This window comes from Rhopilema esculentum, chromosome 11 (genome assembly GCF_057945365.1).
Source record: "Rhopilema esculentum isolate cy_ngs chromosome 11, ASM5794536v1, whole genome shotgun sequence".
Classification (NCBI taxonomy): Eukaryota; Metazoa; Cnidaria; class Scyphozoa; order Rhizostomeae; family Rhizostomatidae; genus Rhopilema; species Rhopilema esculentum.
In genome coordinates this window covers 4,306,212-4,330,356 of record NC_142825.1, presented here as the reverse complement: position 1 = coordinate 4,330,356, position 24,145 = coordinate 4,306,212, and the positions used below count along the sequence as shown (strand labels likewise).

The 24,145-nt window shown below is 35.3% G+C and overlaps 1 protein-coding gene across 1 annotated transcript; it reads right to left on the bottom strand.

Annotated features, from left to right (window-relative positions):
* Positions 1-68: 68 nt before the first annotated feature.
* LOC135694003 (stimulated by retinoic acid gene 6 protein-like) lies at positions 69-21,852 on the bottom strand. Its single transcript, XM_065212631.2, has 19 exons — positions 21,492-21,852; positions 18,649-18,754; positions 17,498-17,580; positions 16,658-16,818; positions 15,715-15,835; positions 15,100-15,178; positions 13,485-13,595; positions 11,509-11,600; positions 10,866-10,936; positions 10,456-10,517; positions 9,615-9,771; positions 8,863-8,938; positions 7,627-7,714; positions 6,911-6,959; positions 6,200-6,317; positions 4,838-4,939; positions 4,262-4,425; positions 3,398-3,526; positions 69-1,893 (listed from the first exon to the last, which is right to left on the bottom strand). The coding sequence occupies exons 1-19, from the start codon at positions 21,740-21,742 to the stop codon at positions 1,616-1,618; spliced, it is 2,298 nt and encodes a 765-aa protein (XP_065068703.2). The 5' UTR covers positions 21,743-21,852; the 3' UTR covers positions 69-1,615.
* Positions 21,853-24,145: the final 2,293 nt, after the last annotated feature.

Genomic DNA, 24,145 nt, shown 5'->3' with positions numbered 1-24,145 from the left:
CGACAAAAATCCTTCAAAGAAATTTCTGTTGGGAAATTTCTGTTGGGAAATTTCTTAGGGTAAAAAAATTGAAATTAGAAAGCCACTGTTAAAACTATAAACGTCAAATTTCAGGAACTCTTAAGAAACAACGAGTATTGAAATTTCTACACCGTTAGAAACTGGAGTACTCAACTTCGACTATGTTTCTTATAAAAAATGAGGGTAACTTTGAGCGACAAGATATTTTTTTATAGGAGAATGCCTTATACTTTGTCAGCATGAGGTTCTGAGGACAGGAAGTTGATACTACCAACTGCATTTTGCCAACATCTCTAGTGCGTCTAAGTTTCTCAAAAATTGAGTTTGCGTTTCTGTCCGGGCCTAATGTTTGCTCACATCTGTCTGCTTGTACCGCAGTAGTCTCAAATAAAATTGATTTCAATTTAGGATCCTGAGAATCTTTAAACTGGGATTGAGACTATCAGCCTAGACAGTCTCATCTCAAGATGACTTTAATGTATTAAAACGAAGAAAAAATATCCGTAACCAAACCTTACATAGGAAAGCTAAAGAACAAAACAAAAAGATACATTCTGCTACGAGCTTTGTATGAATCAAAAGCAATTTTACTCACCAGCAACCATTGTAGTTTCTGGTAGAAATCTTACGTACATAAAGAATGAAATTTGGAATATAGAAGTTTTGTGCGTTAAAAAATAAACATTGTGCAGTGTATGTCGTTTACAATTAAATACATTACTACAGTGCATGTTGAAAATTAGATAAAACGATATTGCCAATATATACATAAAAATAGATGGGAGTCACATAAAATAATGTTTAGTGGTGCATTAGTCCCAACATATTACGCGAAATAAGTGTAACCATGAAACAAAGACAGATTTTACTTCTAATTCAAAAACGTCGCATCTTTTCACAAATTTTACCCTCATTTTCTAGGAACAATTCTCTTTGAATCTGAATGAATGGGAAATTGGGTCTTGGCTAACAATGGGGGAATGTTTCCAAGCCATTGGGAGATGATAAAGTAGTACTGGATGTTAATAAACTAATTGATTTATGATTACGCTCTCCGATCAATGTGTAATCATCTTTATATATTGATTCAGGATATAAAGTAAATTTCTGTTGGAGAATAACATTCTCATTGAGTCTAAGGGGTACTCAAAGGTTGCAGCTTCTTTCGACCTTCTTTGCGAGCGAGCGATCCATGGTGGAACAGTCGCAACGAAAATAAGTCGTAACAGGGGCAAAGAGGTTTAGCTTAACAAGCAAAATAGAAAAATGCTGGACAGTGATTTTTCTTCTAATAGAGGGCATGAAAATATCACCGTTAACCATTTCTTTACTGTTATCTCAAAGTTCATAGTTGGCGTGATAAGATTACTCATTCTAATACTTTTACTAACGAAGTTATAAAGTGCATTAGACACTTTACTTTTGCTAAGAATTATGCTACATTTCATTGCAAACTTTAAAACTTTAAGACATTCAAATCTTGGAGATCAATGCTGCAAATAAAAATAAATTTCTTTCTCCAAAGCTTTTGGAATCTTTGCCACTTTGTACAGGCTTGCAGTAATGACTGCAGACATTACCTTGGACTAACAATTCAGACTGTGATTATTGGAGTTAATGACATCTTTTCTTTCAAGCTTTCTTTGTCGCAGTCTGAAGGTTCTTCTTCTTCCACCTCTTGGTCCTTCTCTTCTCTTCCTTTTCGGTATTTTTGCAATGATGGATTGTTGATCAGCGAATAGGCCAAATTCCATCGATTTCGAACGATTCTCCATCTATTCTCCGACTCCTTCTGCAGGTATTTTCCTTTTGCATCACCATTATTCGCTTCTTTTAATTCAATTTCATCATTGGAAACATTCTCCATAAATCCTAGAAGCGTAAGGAGAATCCTTATGTATATGTAAAAATTATGTTACCTGAAACTAAAGAGAAATCTGAACTAAATATTCAGGTGAAAATTAGAAGAAGAAATGTAGTTTAATGAAAGCAAGTCATCTAATAAATGTATTGAAAGAACTTCATTGTTAAAATAAGACAAAGGAGCAAATTCGTAAAAACAAACTTTTGGCAATTAAAGGGGACAGATCCAAGCTTATAAATTGTGTTGCTAAGAAGACAACTCTGTGTCTGAACATATCTATTAAACACCCACAGAAAGGACCTTGATTTATGAAGGGCCTTAGGCCTATAGTTAAATATTTTGTACCCAATAAACGAGAACTGTTTCATCCTTATCCAAAATAGGCTCTTAATAACGAGTGAAACCCTATGGAAAATAAATACCACATATATACATCATAAATAAATACCAATAAACCTTTTTGATATACTCCAAAAACATTGCGAAAGACTATAAGTGGTTTATGATAAAATGTGTAGGACAAGCATAGGATGGTTCTTGCCAAAAACAAAGAATTCTTCAACATATATAGGCAAAAACTGGTTCTTGATTGGTCGGGATATGATAAAATCAAACTCCAGGGAAAAATAGATTATACCTTGAGGAAAATAAGGAAAAATAGAAAAAACTCTGTATTGTTCACAATATTGTTGTAATATTTGATGCTAAACATTCAGCCATCCCCTACTGCTTGAAAATTGCCTTAGGTTCAAAATACGAGGCTAAATCTGATTAATGGACATACCTTGTGAACGGAGACTCTTATCAGACTGACCTCAAAAACATAGGTTCTTATGAGTGGGATTTTTAGTGTAGCAGATCAATAGATACACAATCCTAAGGTACATTGAGGAAATTTTTTGAAACTCTAACGTATCAGCCCTACGATAGGTTGACTGTTATTATGGCTTCTATTTACAAGGTCTAGTGGCACTAATATGCCGTGGCGTAATTTGAGGGGATCAGAGGGGGCAAGAAAACCCCCTTGTGACGCTAAACTGCTATTTTGTCGGAAATCTTCTGGTCTTATCGGAAATATTATATGGTTGTCTATTCTTATCCAATATATTAAATATATTAAATATATTAAATACAAGTATTAAATATAGAGAGGAAAGATTTTAAAGCTGAATAGAATGACTTCTTCCGTTGTTCTGATTCATATTTGCAATCTCTTTCAATAAGGCATGATACTTAAAAATGCCATATTTGTGGAGAAGAACAGATAAAATTATGAGACGTAAATTTGAATAAATGATAAGACTTTTTCTCTTGTTTTATTTCAGTTCTGATGTCGTTTTGTTATTTTGAAATAGCAGATTTTTGTTGGAAAATCTTAATTTCTCGCCCCTCCTATAAAGTTTCCTATGGAGGCGCAACAAAGCAAAAGTACAGGTTGTGTCCAGCTTATAAAAGCCATCAATAAAAGTAAGAACTGCAGATTTTCACTGCATTAAAACAGATGGTACTCACTCAGTTGTGACGCAATGACAGCTTTGTGGCTCTGTTTAACATGGTCATTCAGCAAGGAAAAAAACACACAAAGGACTGGATTCGCATGTGAATGCTCAATCAGAATGTAACCAATATATGCAAAGTAACCTACAAAAAATCAGTTTGTTTACTTTTATGCATAGCTACCTTATTTCTTAAAGGAAGTCTGTCCCTTCAATGATTGGCTAATATGAACAATTGGTCTTCCCGCCTTAACCGATTACGCTGCTCGCTTTGGCTGGCCTAGCTGCGGTAGTGGAAGACATTTGAAACTGCGAGCAAAAAGCTATCGGAAATGGCAATAAGATTTCTTTCTTAACATATTAAAATATTTCACAAGGATTACCTGAAACATTATTTAATCTTAATTTTTATTATTAACCTGATCTAGCTTCGCAATAGTAGTCTTTGCCAGAAAAATTTGCCACTGAAAATGATCCGCTGTATAAAGGGAGGATACTCTCAATAATTTACCAATAATTGAAACTATGACTGGTTTTTCGCCCGGCCTTCTTTTGTGTATGAAATATATAAGAAAAGTTAAAATGACCATCACACACGATTTGTGCATGTGAAAATTGTCTATAGGACACTCGACAAACGTCGTAAGGTAGCATTGTCCCAAGTTGCCATTCAGTACTACCTTAGGCTTAAAAACCCTATACAAAGCCAGTAAATGCCATTTAGCAGCTCCGAAGGAAAGGGAAAAGTGAGTGGGTGTACATCCTGAGGTTAGTGAAAAAAAGGTTCCTTTAAAAAATGTTTCGTATCTTTTCTTCTTTATATCAAACAATCAATTTCATGTAGTCATCTTCATTGCATTCACAATGAGAAATTTCTTACCTGGGTCCATTTTTTCAAATGCTCTTGGTAGAACACTTTTCTGAACACGTTCAATGAACAAAAGACCAACTACCATTCCTTTTATGAGTCGCAGCAAACAGGAAAACAGTCCAAGGAATATGTTGAAGTAGAACATGAAGAAGGACATAATGTGAAAAGCATTTCTACAATGAAAGAATGTGGCTTTTATTAATAGAGGCAAACACAAAAATAGAGGCGTTAATTATTATCAGTTTCTCTGCTAAAAGATTTTTTGGACAACACCTTATACACCAAAGGAACGAAGTATGTATGTATGGCACAAGCATACACAAGCTAATGATTGATAGATCTTCCCGTACTCAAGGTTGATACGCCAGTTTCACTTCGAAATTCCCTTATGTCTATTTATTTACCAAAAAAGGCGTAGCTTTTATGCAGAGCCAGAAGTAAAACAGGATAAAACAATTAGTATATTTCTTCATATAAGATTGAGCAACTAATGAACGAAAGCTTAGCTAATCAAACACCTGAATGAAATCATGCATTCATGCAATTAAAAATTTTGCCAGTAGCGAGATAAATTAATGCACGAGCCTGTTGTCAATAGAAATGATTTTTCCTCGTTGTTGAAGGAAGAAAAACATCGCTGCGAGGCGTTGCGAGAAAGCAACGACTAGTGATATAACAAGTGCTGGCCTACAAGAAAGGAACGAATATTATAATAAACCATTTTCACTGGAAAGTTCTGCGTGAAAAAAGAAACCTTATTAGCGTATATTGCAAATGACAGATAGCAACATTGTGCAACATGGTTCCAATTTTCATGCAATCTAGAATACAATATGAGAACTGATCACCAAAGGATACGATACGTAAAATTTCCTCAATACACGAACAGAGAACATGAATGCACCAACACTATATTCTGAATTTGGATTTTCAGGTCTACATTCTCCAGTTTTCGACTCCCCCCCCCCCCCGCTACCTTCCGACACAGCCCAGTGTTGAATTGTTACGTTCTCCTGCCAACTCACCCACCATTAAAAATTTGACACTAATCTTGAAAAATTTTAGATTCTTTCAATAACAAATGAAATTGAAAACATCGCGAAGGAAACTTAAATATTGCCTTATACTTTATGGCGTCACAATTCTGTTATAAAGTTTAATTTCATTCCAGCTTCACGCAGAAACTTACACATCCTTATAAAAACTGAATTCAATTGGCAGTACCGTTTTGTATAGTTACAGTCAATGGTGTAGATAGAGGGGTCAGAGGGGGGTGAAAACCCCCCTGCAAAGCTAAACTGCAATTTTGTCGAAAAACTTTTGATCTTGAAGTTACATTTTGTGAAGAAGGACTTTAAAGCTGAATAAACATAAGAATATCTCACTCTGACTATATCAAAATATTTTTCTTCTGATGTGGTTATGTTATGTTCAAAATCATGAAAAAATATCAATGCTTTTAGATTTTTGTCGGAAAATTTATGTTTCTCTTCCCTCTTACGAATTTCATATCCAAGCCATATTGCGAGCTCTCTGAACCAAATCGAGGCTGCAAATTTTGGCGCGAAAAAGACGTGAAGAAATTGATCACGTAAGCAGATATCAGTTTGTTGTGGAAAGGCGTGAAGAAATGAAGCTTTTAGTATAAAGAAAAGCAAAAGGAACTCAGATCATGGTTATATTTTGACATGTACTATGATATTTGGACTTTTTAGAGGAAAGTTGCAGGTAAAACTGACTTTTAATGCATTTTTTTAAAGTTTGGAGGAGAATCATTATAAAGAACTCGAATGTAAAAATTCCATGATAAATTGTTCTTCTTTCGTAAACGGGCTTCTATTCTTTTATCTCTCTGTCAGTTTGAATGGATAACAATATTGGGGGAGGGGGTCAAAAATGCTGCTACATACAGAAAAACGACAAAAATAAACGTGATTTTTTACATACCATGCCGATTGAAGGAGAGGAAACATTATGGAAGATTGTCCAGTAAACAGAGGATACAGTATGAACGACATGACAATGCCTAGGGCTAGCCACATCACAATTCCAAACAAAATAAAACCTAAAAAAAGCAAGATAATAATTCTTAAATGAACGATACAAGTTATAATATACTGTATATAGAATATAATCATGTTTGTTCTTTTCTCGTTAGATTGAACGCTGAAGTTTGGTTCTTGTGAATGAGGGCAACATGGCAGAGTCTATAGCACTTCCCAACTCTTTCAGCTTGCAAAAGGTACGAAGAGATACTGAGATAACTTTGAATATCAAGTGTTAAATTAACAGTGGCGCGTAGCAGGCACATTTTCACCGGGGGGGGAAGGGCACATAGAACCCCAGATAGGCCTAATCATGGCACACAGCGACTGGAAATATCAAATCATAAAAACAGATGCTTAACCAATTAAATACTACTCTAAATCTGATAATACATCATTATATGCTGAAGAAATGTAAAAAACAAAATAATAATAAAAACGAAAAAAATCCAAACTAAATTCAGACGCTTGGTTTTTGGTTGCAGGTTAAATACTTTGCTTGTGGTTGGTCAGAAATGGACACTTGCTCTGTCAATGGCATATCAATATGTATGAATGAGAAAACAAGTAAGTAATACAACATTTATAACGTTTATACAATTTAATTAATTACCCCAGGCAGCATAGGCGACTTGGAATCCAGCATATTTCATACTTGCAGCCTGGAAGTCGATAAAACATAAATGAACTGCTAAAAATTTGAAAAGCTGCAAAACAAGCTGAAAAATGTTTTATAAAGGTGATATTTTCTTGGAGAATGATACAAAAAAATAAAAACAAAAAGATGTCAAGAACAGGGATGTTAATCATTGCCTAAGTCTAATTATTACCATTTTTGTACAAACTTGCCATAAACAAAATCGTTGACAATTAAAGCGGAGCAAACATTACAAATAGGAGCACCGACTAATTTAGGTAAATACAAATTGGAACGAGGACTTGGCATTTATAAACAGTGCCTTTAGTTTATTAAAATTTTCTGATAGCACAGCTAACGCGAATGGAAAATTATAGATCTCGAAACATCCGGGAGAAGTTGAAACTGGTTCAGATCACAACTTATCATTGAATTTGTGTTCTGTCGATCGACAGTTTCAACCACAACCCGGGAGTGGAAAAAAGTGAAAAAACATTAATGGAAAACTCAAAATTACAGAAAAATCATTTGTCCATATAATCATTGTGTAAGGAATCCGTAAAAACAGATACCTTCCTCTAATGGATGGTTAATCTGGTCGCATTTATAAAGGTGTCACTGTATTTGTAACACAAGCTGCTACGGCTTGGTTACAGCAATATAAGCCAAACTTGAGTAAAAACCCAACTTACAAGAAGACTGGAAGGTGAAGCATTCAGCATTCTGATTGATGTAGGCAACCAAGAGCGATCGCCACGCCTCAACCTCATGATGTGCCCTCTGCAATGAGTAATTGATCATAATCATCTCCACTTATCAAAATAACCGTTTGCAGAGCTTTTCAAAATTTAAAGATTTATGCACAAACGAACTCTGACACTTTTGCATTAACCCATTATTAGTTTACTGGATACTAAAGAGTTTACTGGCCTTCCTTTTAAAGGCAAATTCTTTACACTACATCAGCAAGAAAACATTTTGCTCAAGAATCCATGGCGTTTCAGAGCGGAAGGTAAATCAAAGTGGAAAATAGCATTTGTGGTATCTTCCTTCTAGTAAATATCTTTCAACTAGTAAGCCTCTGTCTTTGCAGTCTAAGAGCATGAGCATTGAAAATAATCACTACTACGCACGCCTACTGCGCAAGCCCTCTGACTGCAAATGGGGGATGAGTCGCTAGTCAAACTTTCAACTGTGGTCTCCCCAAAACAAGGATTTAGCAGTCAAAGAATCTGAATAAAAAATGATCGTTGTAAATTTGCTAAAACCTAATTCGTCGTTTCGAATAACTTCTTACACTTGCCGTTAGAACAATGGAAAAATCATGCATGAGAGAACACAAAAAGGATGAAAAGAAAGCGCTGTTTACTGGTAAGAGGTAATAAGACAGCCAGCTTTAAGTGCAATTTAAAAGCAACTTAATTCATTTTCTCTTCAGAGGGCAGAGAAACTACTTTGCTACAGGGGAAGCAATTTTTTTTAACTCAGCTGACTGGACTTTTTAACTCAAAGCTGTACAAAGTTTTCTTGGAAACTAAGGAATGCAAAAAGGATATCTTCTGTTTAACTAAACAACGGATCAAAAGAAACAATTACTAGCAACAACCATTAATAAAATATAAGATTTTTGCTGCAGCGGGAAAAATTTTGAAAGAGAGACTTATCTCTTGGATTTGAATTGTTTGAAATTAAAGTCATGGTTTTGTAAAAACACTTTAAACTAGGACAACGTTACCGATGTTATCGACATTGAAGATTTTGCAATTATCAGAAACTTTGAAATGACGGCGAAATAAACTCTTGAAACAGAGAATCAAAGATCGTTAAAGAAAAGCATTGCCGAAATGATCTTATTTGAGATCTGTAGATAAGGTTTTTCGCAATTTTGTTTAAATCATGTAAAAGATGAGACATAAGATAAAACATACCTGTACCATGCTAACATATTCAAGAAAAGTAAAGTTGTTTTGATCGCTGTCAAAATGATTGCCGCGTAGAAACAACCTGGAAAAAGGCATGGTACAGAAAGTAATGACGATGGCAATGTTAACAAAAATTCATTTCAAGAAGCTTAAGAAAGCAACAGAAAGCCCGATTGTTATCAAATCGGTAACGAGCTTAAGAACTTACAAAAAGATAACATGCAAATGTATGAATAGAAGAAAACTAGAAGATCTTAGGAGGATGAGTTATTATTTGGACATCTATTTTGTTTAAGGCAGTCTATTTCAATATATATATACACTAAAGACTAGTCCAAATACGGATCATTGGAATCAACCAAATTATTTTCTTTAATATATAACGTATGTAAGCAACGCTTTACGACGTATATAGGTATATTTAACGGTGCATTCAAATCAACCAATTTGCCTAACGTCCACATGCATTCCAAGAATAGCCCATCGAATTCAAAGCTATTTGAAATGTTTGAATACGCTACTAATCCGACAAAATGCAGACGCGCGAATCCGATGAATAGCGCATGCTCTAAGGTAGTATCGACAGAGAAGCTACGATGAAAACAAAATCGAATCCAAAAGCATTTGATATGTGTGAGCTCGAATTTTTTTCCAGACTAAAATAATCGGCATATAGGGAAAATCGTAAAAATTACAAAGAAAGACCCAATACATGAACATAAAGTTGTAATATTTCTAAAAATTAATCGAGGTCTTACCGATCCAAATCTTTATATGACTTCGAATTTTCCCAACAAAGCTTACATCGAGGTTCAAATACGCTTTGACAAAGGTTTCGAAATCTTTTGATTTTACAAGCCCATCAAGAAGAAAATCCAAATAAAACCACACAAGCCAAATCCAGAGGACAGTCAACTGCAAAATTAACAATTAAAATGACACACTGTGGTTTCTAAAATGGGCAGCTCTATATGGGAACACACAATAGTTATGACCAGAATGAGATCCAAATGGCTTAGACTAGGATATATATAAAAATTCGTCTGTAACATTTTGTGTGAAACAAATGCCTAGCCTGCCAGGGAAAATTGGGCTCCAAAAATGAGAGAAAAATCTAAGTATAGATTTAGGGTAAGTTTTCACTAGTTCTCATTGATTTTTCTGTGTTTTGTATTCATTAGAAGATACAAAATGGAACAAAAATGTTTTTATAAGGTTGTTGACAATAGAGGCTTAAAGAACTACATCTCTTGTAAAAAAGTCATTGGTAATGGTTAAACAGCCATAAAAAATTAATGTTTTTGAAACGCTATGGCGTCATAAAATAAGAAAGGCATCAGTAACAGCAACCGCAACAGTAAGAAAGGGCTTTTGTTTAAGGTAAACAGATAGAAATGGCGAAAATACAAAACTGGGGTAGAGGATATGGTACCAGCTCAACATTTCACAGGCTGGTGAATGCGGGCTGAAAATACCTTCAAACTATGCATAACAAGCTCACAATAAACTTTCCACGTTTTTATGATAACTATCACAAGATACGAAAATATTAATCAAGGCTTTAAATATCTTTATAAAAATACCATCAACTAAACTTACAATGTAAACCGTTATTCCAGAAACCATGAAGGCGGACAACACTCTAGTGGAGTACCTGAACTCTGTAAAAAATTTGATCATAACAATTATGCTTAACTACTACCGATTTCATTGCAAAAAATCAGATGACTCACACTACAAAACTTATAACCTTAAACAGAAGCCCAGCAAATCAATTACATCTTATCTCTAATTTCATGGCAATTTTAGATTCTGTATGCTTACATTTGCATCTCAAATAGCTCAAGCAAACTCATGGACATGGCAAAAATACTGAACGTAAAGCCCAAGATCCTCATATGCTTCTTAGATTCAATATTGGGTTCTAGTATATACAATTACCGATTATTAGCGAGAGCTACACACTTTTGTATGGAAATATTTGAGAAACATGATGCGGACTACCTCACCTGGTTTCCATTGATAAATTTTCTTTCGGAGCTTCGATTTTAGAGTTTCTACTTCTGCAACTTTACCAGAGCTAAAAAATAAATGGGGCTAAAAAATATTAATCCTTTATTAGTTTTTATACAAACAAATTAGAGGAATGCTAAATACAGAATTTGTACTGGAATATGAACATAAAACTCAGTTATAAATTCTGATTGTGAATAAGATAAGAGAAAAATTTTTTCCGCCATGGTGAATTTTTCAAACGGCTAGCTTTATCTAAGACAAATGGCCTAGGCAACAACATAAAATCAATACAAGAAGCAAATAGTTTAATCTGGAGAAAGTAACAGGAAAATCTAGTTCCCTGCTCTCAAATACATTTGTGAGTTGAAAACGCACAAATGAAAAACTTTTTTTAAAAACCAGGAATTAAAAGGAATTCCAATATGGAAGTTCGATCCATTCTAGTATGGCGAGACTGCTAACATCGACACTGACTTTGACGTCATCGTGCAGTACTGAAATGGTCGTGCAGAGTACGATTCATATACATATACTTTATTGGTATTATTGATAAACAATCGATAAAGGCTTTCGACCGTGTCTGAGGGACTAGTCCAGTGCAACTGATAAAAAGGATGAGATAAAACAATTAGGTACCTTCCAACACGTTTCAGCAAATTTAACACATGATGGTACATGTAATTCTCCCTGAAATCATCATGAATATCCTCAGCTGCTGCATCCCATCTCTACAAAGATTGTTATATCATGCATTAGGCATCATAAACACCATTGTCCGTAATATGCCAATCAACATCTTCAATTGCTGCTTTAACTTTAATAGGGCCGTTGCTGTAGTGTTATATAAGAGAATCAATCACCTCTTTGGCAAAAAAGGGAAATAAAAAGGCTTTGTAATGGCGTCACAAATTTTAGAACGCTTGAATTTTGACCATATTATCTGGAAAAACACCAGAAAAAACCTGGAAAAAGAGCTGGAAGTCTTTTTTGTACCGATGACTGGGATTAAAAAAAAAGATGTGTCAGTGACATAAATCTAGTTATTTTGTATCAATACAATCGAACCAAACAGATTTCCTTCATTTTAGTTTTATGAACTGCTAATATTTTTTCCGAAAATATTCCATCTGTCTCAAGCTCTGCCTTCAAATGTGCAGAATGAGCTAAACCAGTTACGAATTTGCCAAACCAAAAAACACAGCAGGGCTGGAAAATGTCCGGCAGCGGCGCTGCCAGGAAATTTTTGCCCCAAATTCATTGCAGGAAATTGTTGATGTTTGCCAGGAAATTTTTAGCGTGAAATCTCCATTGCTTGATTTTAATATGAACATTAAATTCATGTTACAATATTTCTATGGAATGCTGTTTTCTTGCGATATACATACATACTCTATAATGTTTGTTCTGCACTACTAACAAAAAACGAAGATTAGCTTTCAATCATCTGGTATTATAAGCGTCTGTTATGCCAAATTTCCGTCCATGATTTTCAGCTACTAATTTAATTCCAGCAAGCTAAAACAAAGTTCATTCCTTTTTTGACATTATTAGCCATTCTGTTTATGTAAAAACACTGAAAGATAGCCAATCTTGTTACGTCAATTGTTTTGAAGGTGAGCATGCCCCAAACCTGTGTGGATGTGTCCTTTATTATTCGTATTTTTCTACTGGCATTCGCATATATTTTTCATCACTTGCTTTATAGAATGTAAGCGTTTTGGTCTTAAATCTTTGCCTCTAGCACCACCCCTGATTTAAAAATTTTATTTTAACCATTGAAAAATAAAATAGTATTCTTACATGTTGTATGAACTACTAGCTTTGATGATAAACCCACCCAGAGCAAGATGTATAGATATATCAATACTTATAAAGTATCTAGTTTGCTACTACTGATATGAAATTTAATCAAAGTTATTATAGATTTTCAGATCTACTTTCTTTAACCTTGAAAACAAACTATGAGTATCGTGCTTGATCACGTTCTCCTTGATCATCTAATACAGTATAAACAAAACGATTCCTGTTCGAATAGCTATGATCAAGACTGCAGGACCAACAATTAGTTCTTTGTAGTGTGACAGTTTGTTTTTAGGACAAATTTTTAAACAAATCAAGCAACTTGAAATATCAATTTCAGTGGCTGGAGACTTTCTCGAAGCTTCGCAGGAAATCTTGAATTTTTTATTTTGCTGCCAGGAAGAAAAATATTTTTTCAAGGCCTAAAACACAGGCTCCGTTTCCGTATAAAATAACTGAAATTTGGCCTTGGTTTTAGAATTTATGAATCAGACACTCAACTAACTCACTCACTTCAATACCTCACTTCTCCCATTTAAAAATATGTTATGGTGTTTTTTTTAGATAATTTTGTCAAAATAAAATGTCATGTTTTCCGTTTTTGGTGTAAATCTAACATAAATTAGATAATTTCATGTCTTACGTCGGGAGCTCTAAGCAAAGCGTAAGTATGAATGACAAAATATGGTTTTCTCATGTTTAATTGCTGTTTCATACGCAAAATCTTATGACTGAACACAACAGTAACTTGATAATTCTAGCACAAAGTTGTGAACAATCCAGCAGCTACGAGTATATGTTAGAAAACATACCCCGATTCTTTTGCGGATGGCTTTGATCAACATAATGGTGAACTTCACTAACAGCAAAACAAGGCAAACAAACTGCGGTAGGGAAGTAAGAACTTCCATTGCAATTGTTCTCTGCAAAAAATAATACATAAATTTTAAGCTGGCAAAGAGTATTTAACTTAATGCCATTTTTTAAAGTAGATAAATAGAATGCAGTGTCGTAGGGTTGGGCTTTGTCAAAAATGAAACCTAAAACAAAAGAAGAAACAATACTTGGTAGAAATGACAAATTAAAAAGGGAAAGAAACATTAACTTGATTGCCCATTAGCTGTAAAGAGCCTTTCTTTATTCAAGCACCCCTCTCAAAGATACTACGCAAAAAATCAATATAGAGCTCTATAGAAACGAATACAAGAATTTATAATAGTTTTCATAGGGGCATGAAAAATGCATCTTCCTTTTAGTGTCATGTCTTTGCGAATTGTAAATGTTCAGCACAACGCCCCAGAAACATTAATCTTCAATGAGGAGTTGAAAGCACAAACTTTCTGTTAACAAAATATGAATACGTCTACATATGTCGTGGATGATCATCGATTTGATTTGTAAAATTTCATTTCGTAATGTCCGAATATCATATTTATCATAATATCATAATTTCATTTGATAAGGTCAAAATATTCTTTTTGCTTCTATTCACAAATGTAGTTCTCAATAAAAATCATTGATGGTGGCAGTTGTGACTATCAATAAACGGGAATAATCGGGGGAGGGTACGATGGCTCTTTGTGCGCTTTTTGCAAAACCATTTTAAGACAATTGTTACATAGAACAGTGTCAGAGGGTACATCAGCACCCCCTGGTTACGCCATTGATTCATATCTCGAAACCAGCAAGCGAAAATGCTATTCAGCATGAATAGATAAGGTCTGCATAATACGCTCGTTTGAAATTGTCTAAAACTTTTAGGTTTCGGTGGTTTGGTGGTAACAGTGCCATATAATACTCTTTTGATCCACCTTTCTTGAACATTAAAGTTTGAATAATGTGGTGCAATTACAATGAATATCAAATGTAAGGTAAACTTTTTTTACAAAAGACTGTAACGCCAAATTGTGTCAAAAACATTCACAAATATAAATTCAAAAACTGACAGTGAAAATCTGGTTGTAGTTGCTTATAGAGCGGTAAACTCTCTCTAGAATACACTACTGATCTACATTCAACTTTACTTGTGAAAAAGTTTACTAAAGGTGATAGTGTTCATATTTTTTGTCTTGTTCTTGATAATGGTTGACCACTTAAGAAAATAGCAAGTTATATTGATACACGACTGATTATAAATCTAGGCATTCAACATTCCACTATGGGCTCCGACGAAAATTGGAAAGTAGGGGGGGGCAAGGGTACATTAAAGACTCATCACAAAACAATTTGCAAGAATTCGCAAAAAATCTCTATAGTTTTGCAAAAAAGTGGGGTGGTCTTGGCCCCCCGACATTTGAGGCCCTGCTTTCCACATTCATTCTGGCGCCTCAAACCTTTTAAATATGTTACGGGTTTCTCATGATGGAATGTTGTTTTCATAGAATAAAGAACTCGAAATCACACGTATTTGGAAATGGCCAGTCTTACCGCAGAACCAGAACCAAGGTGTTGCTCTAAAAAGCAGGCCCGCGAGTAGACAATTACTTTATAAAGCAGCAGTCCAATCCTTAATGAAAGAGAATAAAGCAGATTAAAAATGTTATAAACCGAGCAGCCAAGGAAGTTTATGGGACACAAGCAATATATTGAGGCATAGGGTAACTAACAAATGACTGAAAAGTTTAGACACCTGGCTAAGAAACGATTTTGCTTCAAAATACATCTATTGATATGCTGGGAAAACTTGAAATTTTGGCTGGGAAAACAACTGAACCAAGTCCCAATTGGCATGATGTTAAGCTATGTTTCTAGTCAAAAAGTTCAGAGACACCCAGCAATTTATGTTGTGCTTTTCTATTTCTAATTCATTTTCCTGAATACAAATACTTCACCCCCTTCCCCCCAGAATAATGATAATAGTCTAGACAAATATCCTACAAATCAGCCAGGGGGGAAAACGTACCCCACAATTTCCTTCATTTTTTAGTAAACCAATATTCTTCCTAGGGGGAGTGATGGATGGCTGAATTTTTCCTTGAAACCTGTTGTTAGTGTTTTAACACTTTTGGCAGATATTTTGTATTAGTTAATTTAGTTACTTACCAAACAAGTGCATAGAAAATTCCAAATGCTGAGCCAACTGTTTTATGATTTGTTCGCATGCAGACAAATAATGGGTATGCAGACATTGCTATAACTACAGTAGCCATGATCTTGAAAAGAACTGCAAAGAATATACACTGGTTACATGAAAAAATGGCATGCTCCGACAGGACATGAATGGGGAATTAAAGCGTCCCTTCCCTCCACTAGCTTACAGGTCCAGCCGACCTGACTGGTACAACCTGGCAGGGTTCCCTAGCTCAGGGCTATGAGCAATGACCAACAGCTAACTCGGCAGGATGAGCGGATGAGCTACGACTCCAGGAGTCAACAGCTTTGGGCGGAAGAATTCCTGGAAAGAGGGATGGTGTCCCTTTAAAAACACTGTAGAGGTGGTTCTGGGGGCCCATCTCTACTATTAGCCCCTTAGTTTTATCTATGACCATGACAACAAACCAAAACTCAGATTTTGGGATAGTTGGAGGGTCATGATAGCCAACCTTCTGATAGAAGATGGTACCTGATGATGACATGAAAAAAACAGTAAAATTTATGGTCAACCATTATCATGAGATAAACAAAGTGCACCTGCTTTTTAGTGAACTGCCTTTGACAAATAAACTAACTACATAGGTGCAGGCCTAAGCTGGGGTTAGGGTTGGGGGAGGGGGCTGGTGAGGCTGCTTTTTGCTAAATCTTAATGTAAGGTTGTGGCATCAAACATAATGATGAGGAACTATCATAACAGCACCCCTCCCCCCCCCCATTCCATGTGCTCCAGCATGCCTGACTTCATTAGTTGTATGTTCAACCATAGGTAGATACTAAAACTTCTGGGGTTGAAGATCATAACAGAGAAATGGTTTATCAGCTTTTTGCTCACACTATGAAACATACAAACAAAACTGTTTTAAATGAAGCGTAAAAGATTTTAACAACTCACCTCCAACATAACCTGGTGCAGCAGCAACTACTGGAGCCCAATTAGAGCCAAGAATAGAATCCACATTATCAAATAAGACCGAAAGGCAATATGAGGTTGTTGCACCAAATACTAAAGCATTGCCAAATCGATTTTCATAGCTATCTAACATGTTCAGAGGCCTTAAGAAAAAAACATACCCAATACAAACATAATATTTCAACTAAAGCAGCTATAAAAGGGACTGCTGTATATCAAATGTTTAGGAGGTATTTCCAAAACGTAAAAATCTTTGCCACTGTGCTTTGGAAACTTTTAAATCTGAACCTTCACTAAACACTAGGTTCAATTCCAAGAGCAGATAATACTTAAATACAATGTCCATTGAAAACATAAATTATAATAGACACTTCAGACAATGATTGTTTTAAAATTATTTTACTGTAATAAATGTCTATTAACTTACCCTAATTCAAGTTTTTGATTAAAATTCTTAATAAATAACAATTGCATTAAACTCCTCATTTGTATGATATTCAACACTACAGTTTTGTAATAAGCTATCAAATTTATGCAATCACGGGTGTCTTACAGAGAAAGAGGGTGCAAAAATGTTTTACAGTGGATAAAGTGGCAGGGTTGAGGTGCATATAAATCTATCCGACAAGCCTCTTGAAGTGAACTGGAGTCTGGTACCAAGTGTGATCAGCACCACAAATAACAAAGGAGCCAATAAGATAAACCAGTAAATCTCCTGTTTAAAACATAGATTTTCAACTTTGCTGTACAAAGAATAAGAAGAAAGTAAGAGAGGAATTTAGACTCCAATTTTCTCATAAAAATAAGTGAGTGAATACTTACACAACAGCACCAGGTCGACCATAACAACATTTTGTTTTATACTTTCTCTTTTCCACAAATGACATCACAAAAACAAATACAACCTGAATAAATGTAAAGACAACTCAAATATCTAAAATAGCATGCTATAAATTCAATATCAAAATTAAATGTCAAATAAACAAAAAGCAATGAAATGAAACAAGGTTTTTTAGAGAAAAAGCTCTGTTAAGCCTCCTCTCCTTTAAGCCACCTCCTCTATGCCCCCCTTACCAAGCAAAAAATTCAAATAAGCCCCCTCCTCTCGATTAGGCCACATCGCATCTTTAGCCCCTGATGTCAAGCAAAGAAATATGCGGTCTTTTGACACATGTGATGATGATAAAATCATACGCATTAAAAACAGCCCATGTTGACTCTTTCAAAGGGTCGTTTTGTTTAGAAGATGTCTCAGGGTTATGAGTTTATCCTGGTTTTTCTGATGAAGATGAGGAAATTATAATTGATTAATTTCAAAAAACTTTAAGGCTGCTAGCAAAGTTTTTGAGAACATTTGTATGACATTTTCATAACAAACAAATACATGAGGGCATTTTTATAACGTTTTTATAATGAATTATTAATAAGCCACCATCTCTAATAAGCCACCCTCTCTTTGAAGCCCTCCCTATAGGACTTATATAATAAATAAGCTCCTTACCTCCCCTGGTACATAAATACCATGTTAACAATTAGTGGTACAAGTAGATGCATCATAGTAACAACTTTAATCAGGATAAAAAAACATTATTTGGTTAAATAATAACCAAAAGATTGGGCTGCAAATTTTATGTATCTATTAAGCAAAAGCAAGCTCACTGATGTATAATCGAATTGTTATAATTGTTTATACTTGTTGAAATTAACTAAGATCAAGCAAGTCCTTCCAATACCAAAGGGAAAATGTCTATCTAAGGCATATCTAAGGACAAATTAAATTCTTGAAGGCACTATGTGACACCACATTTTCATTGTTATGTAAATTTTCCATTTGACTTAACAAAGACTGTTGGGACACAGGTGCCTTTAAGATAATTGGCTTTGATATCACTAAAAAGAAGATGACATTGATAATAGCAGTTTATATAACCAATTTGAGCAGGTAATTGAAAACTATATATGTGACAAATTACCGATATAAGGAACAGAACAACCAGTAGCAATGCATTTAAGTCCTTTTCCAAAGCGACACAAGGATCTTTTGCTGCTGTGGTGGGTGCAGTTGTTGATGGAACAAAGCTACAAAGAAAATACAGACATTTTTTGCCTAAAATGGCTAAAATCCACAGAGTCCTTAAATCCATAAAACTACCTGAAATATAAAATTAACAAAATTTTATTCTCACAACATATCCAGAGAGCTTTGCTATTGTTCAATGTGGTTTGCTATGTTTTCCAAAAGGTTCACTGGTTTCAAAGAGTGATGGCAAATGACAGTTTTTAATGAATTTTGATATTGTTTTTGTTTTTTGTTGGTATTTCATGGGATTAAGATAAAATAGAAAGAAACCTCTGCTAAATTTTATTTTTTTGGGTGAAATTCGTGATTTTTGCTAAAGATGCTAAAAAGATCCTGTTTTGCTTCTTTTGCCTAAATCAATTGAAAAAAATTGTGTGCTTTTCTCCATTTGTGAAACTTCATTATATTATTACAATAATGTCCGTACAGCATCTTCAACAATCGTAAACCTTATTTTACATTTTTGTTGGTACATTGCCAGGAATGTTGTCAAATGCTGATAAGCATCATTTAACTGTTTACAAGTATTGCACACAGACATGAATAACATTTGATAAGCATGCAACCTATATTCTAACCTTTGTATTTCCTACTCCCATTTTTAGTTCTGTTCAGTGATAAATCACAAGCTTAGAGATATATGAATACCCCCTGATATTTCTGCAATGATAACAGTAAAACTGCCCTGCAAGTAGAGCAGGAAGGAGTGCCATTTTTAAAGGGGTGTGATGACACATATTTCAACAAAACTCTATCACACTTCATGTGGCTCTGTGGTCAGCAAAGAAAGCAAGATATGATTTATAATGTGCTTATATCATTGCTCATTATTTTTCAGAGAAATTGGACAAATTAAAAGGCTACAAAGCAAATCAAGAATCATCAGATCTTTGCACTTAAGACCCTGACAGACAGAGGACTAGAGCATGACCAAAGCTTTGGGTGAAAAGAGGTTAAGATTTTAACAGGGAGAAGGAGAAAGTAAGTTTTTCACTGCTATTGTTGATCTGTTACAAAATATAATTCTTAATCTGTTACATTCTCAATATATTTCATTTACATCATTTTCATCTTCGAAACTTCCTTGAGAAGTATTGTTTGACATGCCAGGATAAGATACAAAAGAGTGGATGTTCATCAATATTTACTCAAGGTAAAACAAGGGTCTTTTAAAGCCTAAAAAAATGTTAATCTCTGGCAGCAATACGTTACCAAAAAAAGATAATTCTTATCTACAAACAAATTTCTTTTTATGATATAAAATGTGATACAGTGCCGTCGGAACGAAATTCATATTTGGGGGGGCTGCCAATTGTTTTCCTTCTCATTCAGTACACTGTTATAAAGGAAAACATACTACAGTTTGACAAATATTGGGGGGGGGGGCTCCAGCCCCCCAGCCCCCCGGTTTTGATGGGCCTATGATATCAATGGCCAACTAATATTATTATTTTTGAAACTAACATTATGGCAAGTGCATCATGTACATGTTTATATAAGAGTACAAGCCAAGCTAAAATACTTTATAAATGAAAAACCCTTGTGATTTCATTGGCTGACAAGATATTTCATGTTAGACTTGAATACACATAGATACATATCCTGTTACAAGAGGGGAGAACACAATGCTGGTTGCTAAGATAATGCCTATCATAAATTGATAAATTGTCTCAGTGTGCTAAATCACTTGAAAAATTATTCCTTTGTGTCAAGCAGAAGAAATCTAAATCTGAAAGGATTAGCTTGCAAAAAAGAACAAATAAAAGCCAGGCTGTTATTTACACATCAATGATATTGGATGATTCATGCTTTTGTACCACCTAAGAACCTTTAAAAATATCAAAAGAGAGGACACAAATAAAACCTTTGTTATCTTCATAGGCTGTTATAATCAATTTACTGGTACCTGCCTGACAATAACAAATATTGAGATTGGCAAAGCAAATGCTCACTAAAACCTGTTGCATCCATAATTTAAGTATCCAGGTATAATTGCATATAGTTTCTTGATATATTAGAAGATCCAGAACCAGTGGCAGCATCAAGGGGTGGTATGGGGGGTAATAACCCCCCCCCCTTACTTTTCTGAAAATATGGTCCCCTAAAGCGAGGCAAAAGGGGCGTGGTCCCACTGGCCGCGCCCATTACCCTCCCATTCTATAATAGCTGGCGCCACCACTGTAACAAAAAGAAGGGTTACCTTTTTGCTGAGTACAGCAGTGCCTTAACACAACGCATGACCACTAAATATGATGAACAAAAACCTTCGACTTTTAACCAAGTTGGTTAAAACAACAAAAGCATAACATTAAAAGTAATGAAAATGAAAGACAAGAGAACAACAGCACAATAAAAGAGTCCTGATCAGCATCAAGACATTTCTGACTACACAGCTTATTTTACCAAAAGAGGTGCATCAAAAAGATGAGACATCAAAAAGGGTTTTATATCACTTGAACCCATGTTAGGGTAGGGGGTGTGGTGCGTCACAAAGATCCAGGCCAATCAAAACAGCTGGGACTTTTATCAGACTTGGCGCTTTTTAATTCATGGCGATGTCACTAGGGCTACTATCAAAATAAATAACAACAGAGAAGCATAACATTATTGCATGCTGTTTAGACTCAATTGTTTGATATTAAGCCGCAAAGGAAAACAATAAAAGTAAAACACGGACAATGTGTAATTTAATTAGAAATACATTAACTGTAAAGTAAACATCTTGATATTACCTACCAATTTATGACTTGCCCTTCCTTCTTCGTTCCCAATGTTGAATTGACACACAAGTAAACTTCAATGATAGTCTTGTTAACAACATCTAAAGTCAGTCCTGTTGAATTCGCAATCGTGCGAAGATCATTGACGGATGTTAGAACTACTCCCAAAGAATTGACTAATTCTGATACACTCATTGTATCATTGATGCGTCCTAATTGAGTTAAGGCTGTAGAAACAGCTCCCAAAACTTTCCCTGCCACCTCCATGTTTCCTTCTTTGCCCAAGCAGTTCTGATTTCACAACATTGGCCGAACTTCTGAGTAAGCAGAATTTTTGAAAGCACTAGGGAGAGGAAGGTTCGTTTCCTGCGCAGTGGACAAAAATTACGCTATTTGGTTTGCAGCAACAACGCAAGAATATACAACTTGCGTTGCCATGACGAAGGGGATGGGGTTCACGCTTTTTTTATAAGGAAATGTTCCAGACCCCAGAGTCATATTGGTCCAATCCAGACCAATATGACTCCCAGACCAGTATGACTCTGGTTGGACCAGTATGACCTCTGAAACGGCCAGCCTCGCTTGCAATCTTTTTTAGAATAAATATAAAGCGAAAAATCCTTGCCCGTCTCTGCGAAATCAAGGAATATTTGCACTTAATCTTGAACATTTTGGTTTATCAACTATATTTGGATTGCTCCTTGAGTTCTGGCGTTGTTCCTGTCTATACTAGACGATATCAGAGTTCGCAATGCCAAAAAATAGGTGGGGCAAAAGCTGCGTAAATTGCAACGCCAGCCTAAATCATTGAGATTTGTAAATTTTTCTGTAGCTCAAACAAGGTTCATTGTTTATCAACAAAATTAAGATTTTAACTGTCTATAAATCTTCCTCTGTTCTAAAGATGTTTCTGGACCGAAATAATGGGAAAACAGCCTTTATCTAGTATCTAATCCTTGATTTATATTAAACTATCTTTATGAAATTCCTCTGGTTGTCTTTAAGTTCGGTCTTCCTGCAGAATGCTTTCTTGTTATAACAGTCTACTGAATAAGAAGGAACACAATGGGCAGCCCCTCAATATGAATTTCGTTCCGACGGCACTGCAAGTAACTGGAGAAAATCGTTCACGTTACAATATCAGCTTCTAATCTTCTGAAATAATGCTCAAACTTATGGTTTCGAAGGTACCAGACCAACTAAAATACTTTCGGTATAAAAATGAGTACGCATACGTGATACCGATAAACGCAGTGCCATTCATTAGTGCTGAAAAAAGCTTGGTACTACCAGGGTTCGTTAGCCTAGTTATTACAATGTTCTTAAAATAAAATCCTAACAAAATATAGTTAATAGTTGTTTTAAGTGCAGCTAGCTCTTTCGCTTTCAGGCAAATCTCATCCTTGGAAATTAAACTGTCCTCAATAAAAACAAGAGAGAGATTCAGGGCAATCCAAGGGCCACTGTGGGCAGAATTTTGTTCAGAGGAGGCTGCCACCCTTTTCATGTAGCTTTGATGGTAAAAACATATCATCTGCAACGCCAACTATTTTAGGAAGAGTCGTCCCAATGTCTATTATCGGGACGTTTTGAGATGAGGATGGTACCAACGTTTAGGATGTTAGAAATGCTTTTCCATAGATATTTAGGTGTGTGTTAGTGTTATTTTCTTATTGGCCATATTCAGAAAGAACTTGTAACTTGGCAAACAACTCAATCAGTCTGTGTTTATCACAAGACAGACCTTTATCAAGTAAAATATTCCGCAAGGTTATTCAATTCATTTTATAGTCGGTAATTCCATAGAAGTTCATTTCGGAGGACCCAGCTCAGATCTTGGCCAATCAGTTATAGTACCAATTCATTTGGGACTGAATCTTATTGTCTTTTGGTTCGCTAAATTTTCTAAGCTGCATGGTTCTAAGAAACTTTAAGCTTCATAACGACACCAAAAATCTAGATTGAAAGGCTGAATCGATTACAAAAGAACTACCCGGACAAAAGTTGTCGAGACCTTTTAAGAAAAGATGATGTATTCTCTTTCCCTTAAAAAACTCTTTCCCTGCACCCCAGACTTATTGTTGAATGCATATTTTCGAAGCACAAATGATAGAACTGCTAATCCAACATTGATTCAGGGGATTCAAATTTACAGGGACAACGTTAGATAGAAAATTGAAAAATTGCTTTTTTCTTAACAATCTTGTCCCCGATTGTAGTTTAAAAGGGTAGCTAAATTTCTTAAGCTATTACTTCTGAGTTTGAGTACCTATCCTATCCTAGATGGGCTGTGTTGAAACTGTACACCCCTTTTATCTCCTGTTGTTAATCTGTCAATTTTCAAAATTTGAACGCCCTAACCTTAGATTGGAGGATTGAGAAAGACTGCATTTGTGTCCCCAATTAGTAATCTAGCAACTGAGACATGACTTATAGGGACAAACGTGATTCCAGCTCAACTGCTATGAGTGCGAGCTGCAAGATTCTTTCTTCCTGCATTTGTTAACTTTACCCAATCCCTAAAAGATTCTGCTGTCCTGTCCTGCCGCAAAAATTATTTCAAGGGCAGGATTCTGGCCTGCGGGCCTTAGATTGCCCACAGGGATGTAGAGCTAGGTGCCTCAGGGGGGCTGAGCCCCCTTGTTGATGCCAAAAATTGGCAAATTTCTA

What these genes read in the sequence shown, in the direction of transcription:
- LOC135694003 (XM_065212631.2), bottom strand. Translation starts at nt 21,742, where the DNA reads ATGGAGGTGGCAGGGAAAGTTTTGGGAGCTGTTTCTACAGCCTTAACT. An exon ending in CTGGAATAACGGTTTACATT is followed by an intron (nt 9,772 to 10,455) that starts GTAAGTTTAGTT and finishes TTAATTTTGCAG; the next exon opens with TTGACTGTCCTCTGGATTTG. An exon ending in AATATGTTAGCATGGTACAG is followed by an intron (nt 7,715 to 8,862) that starts GTATGTTTTATC and finishes TACTCATTGCAG; the next exon opens with AGGGCACATCATGAGGTTGA.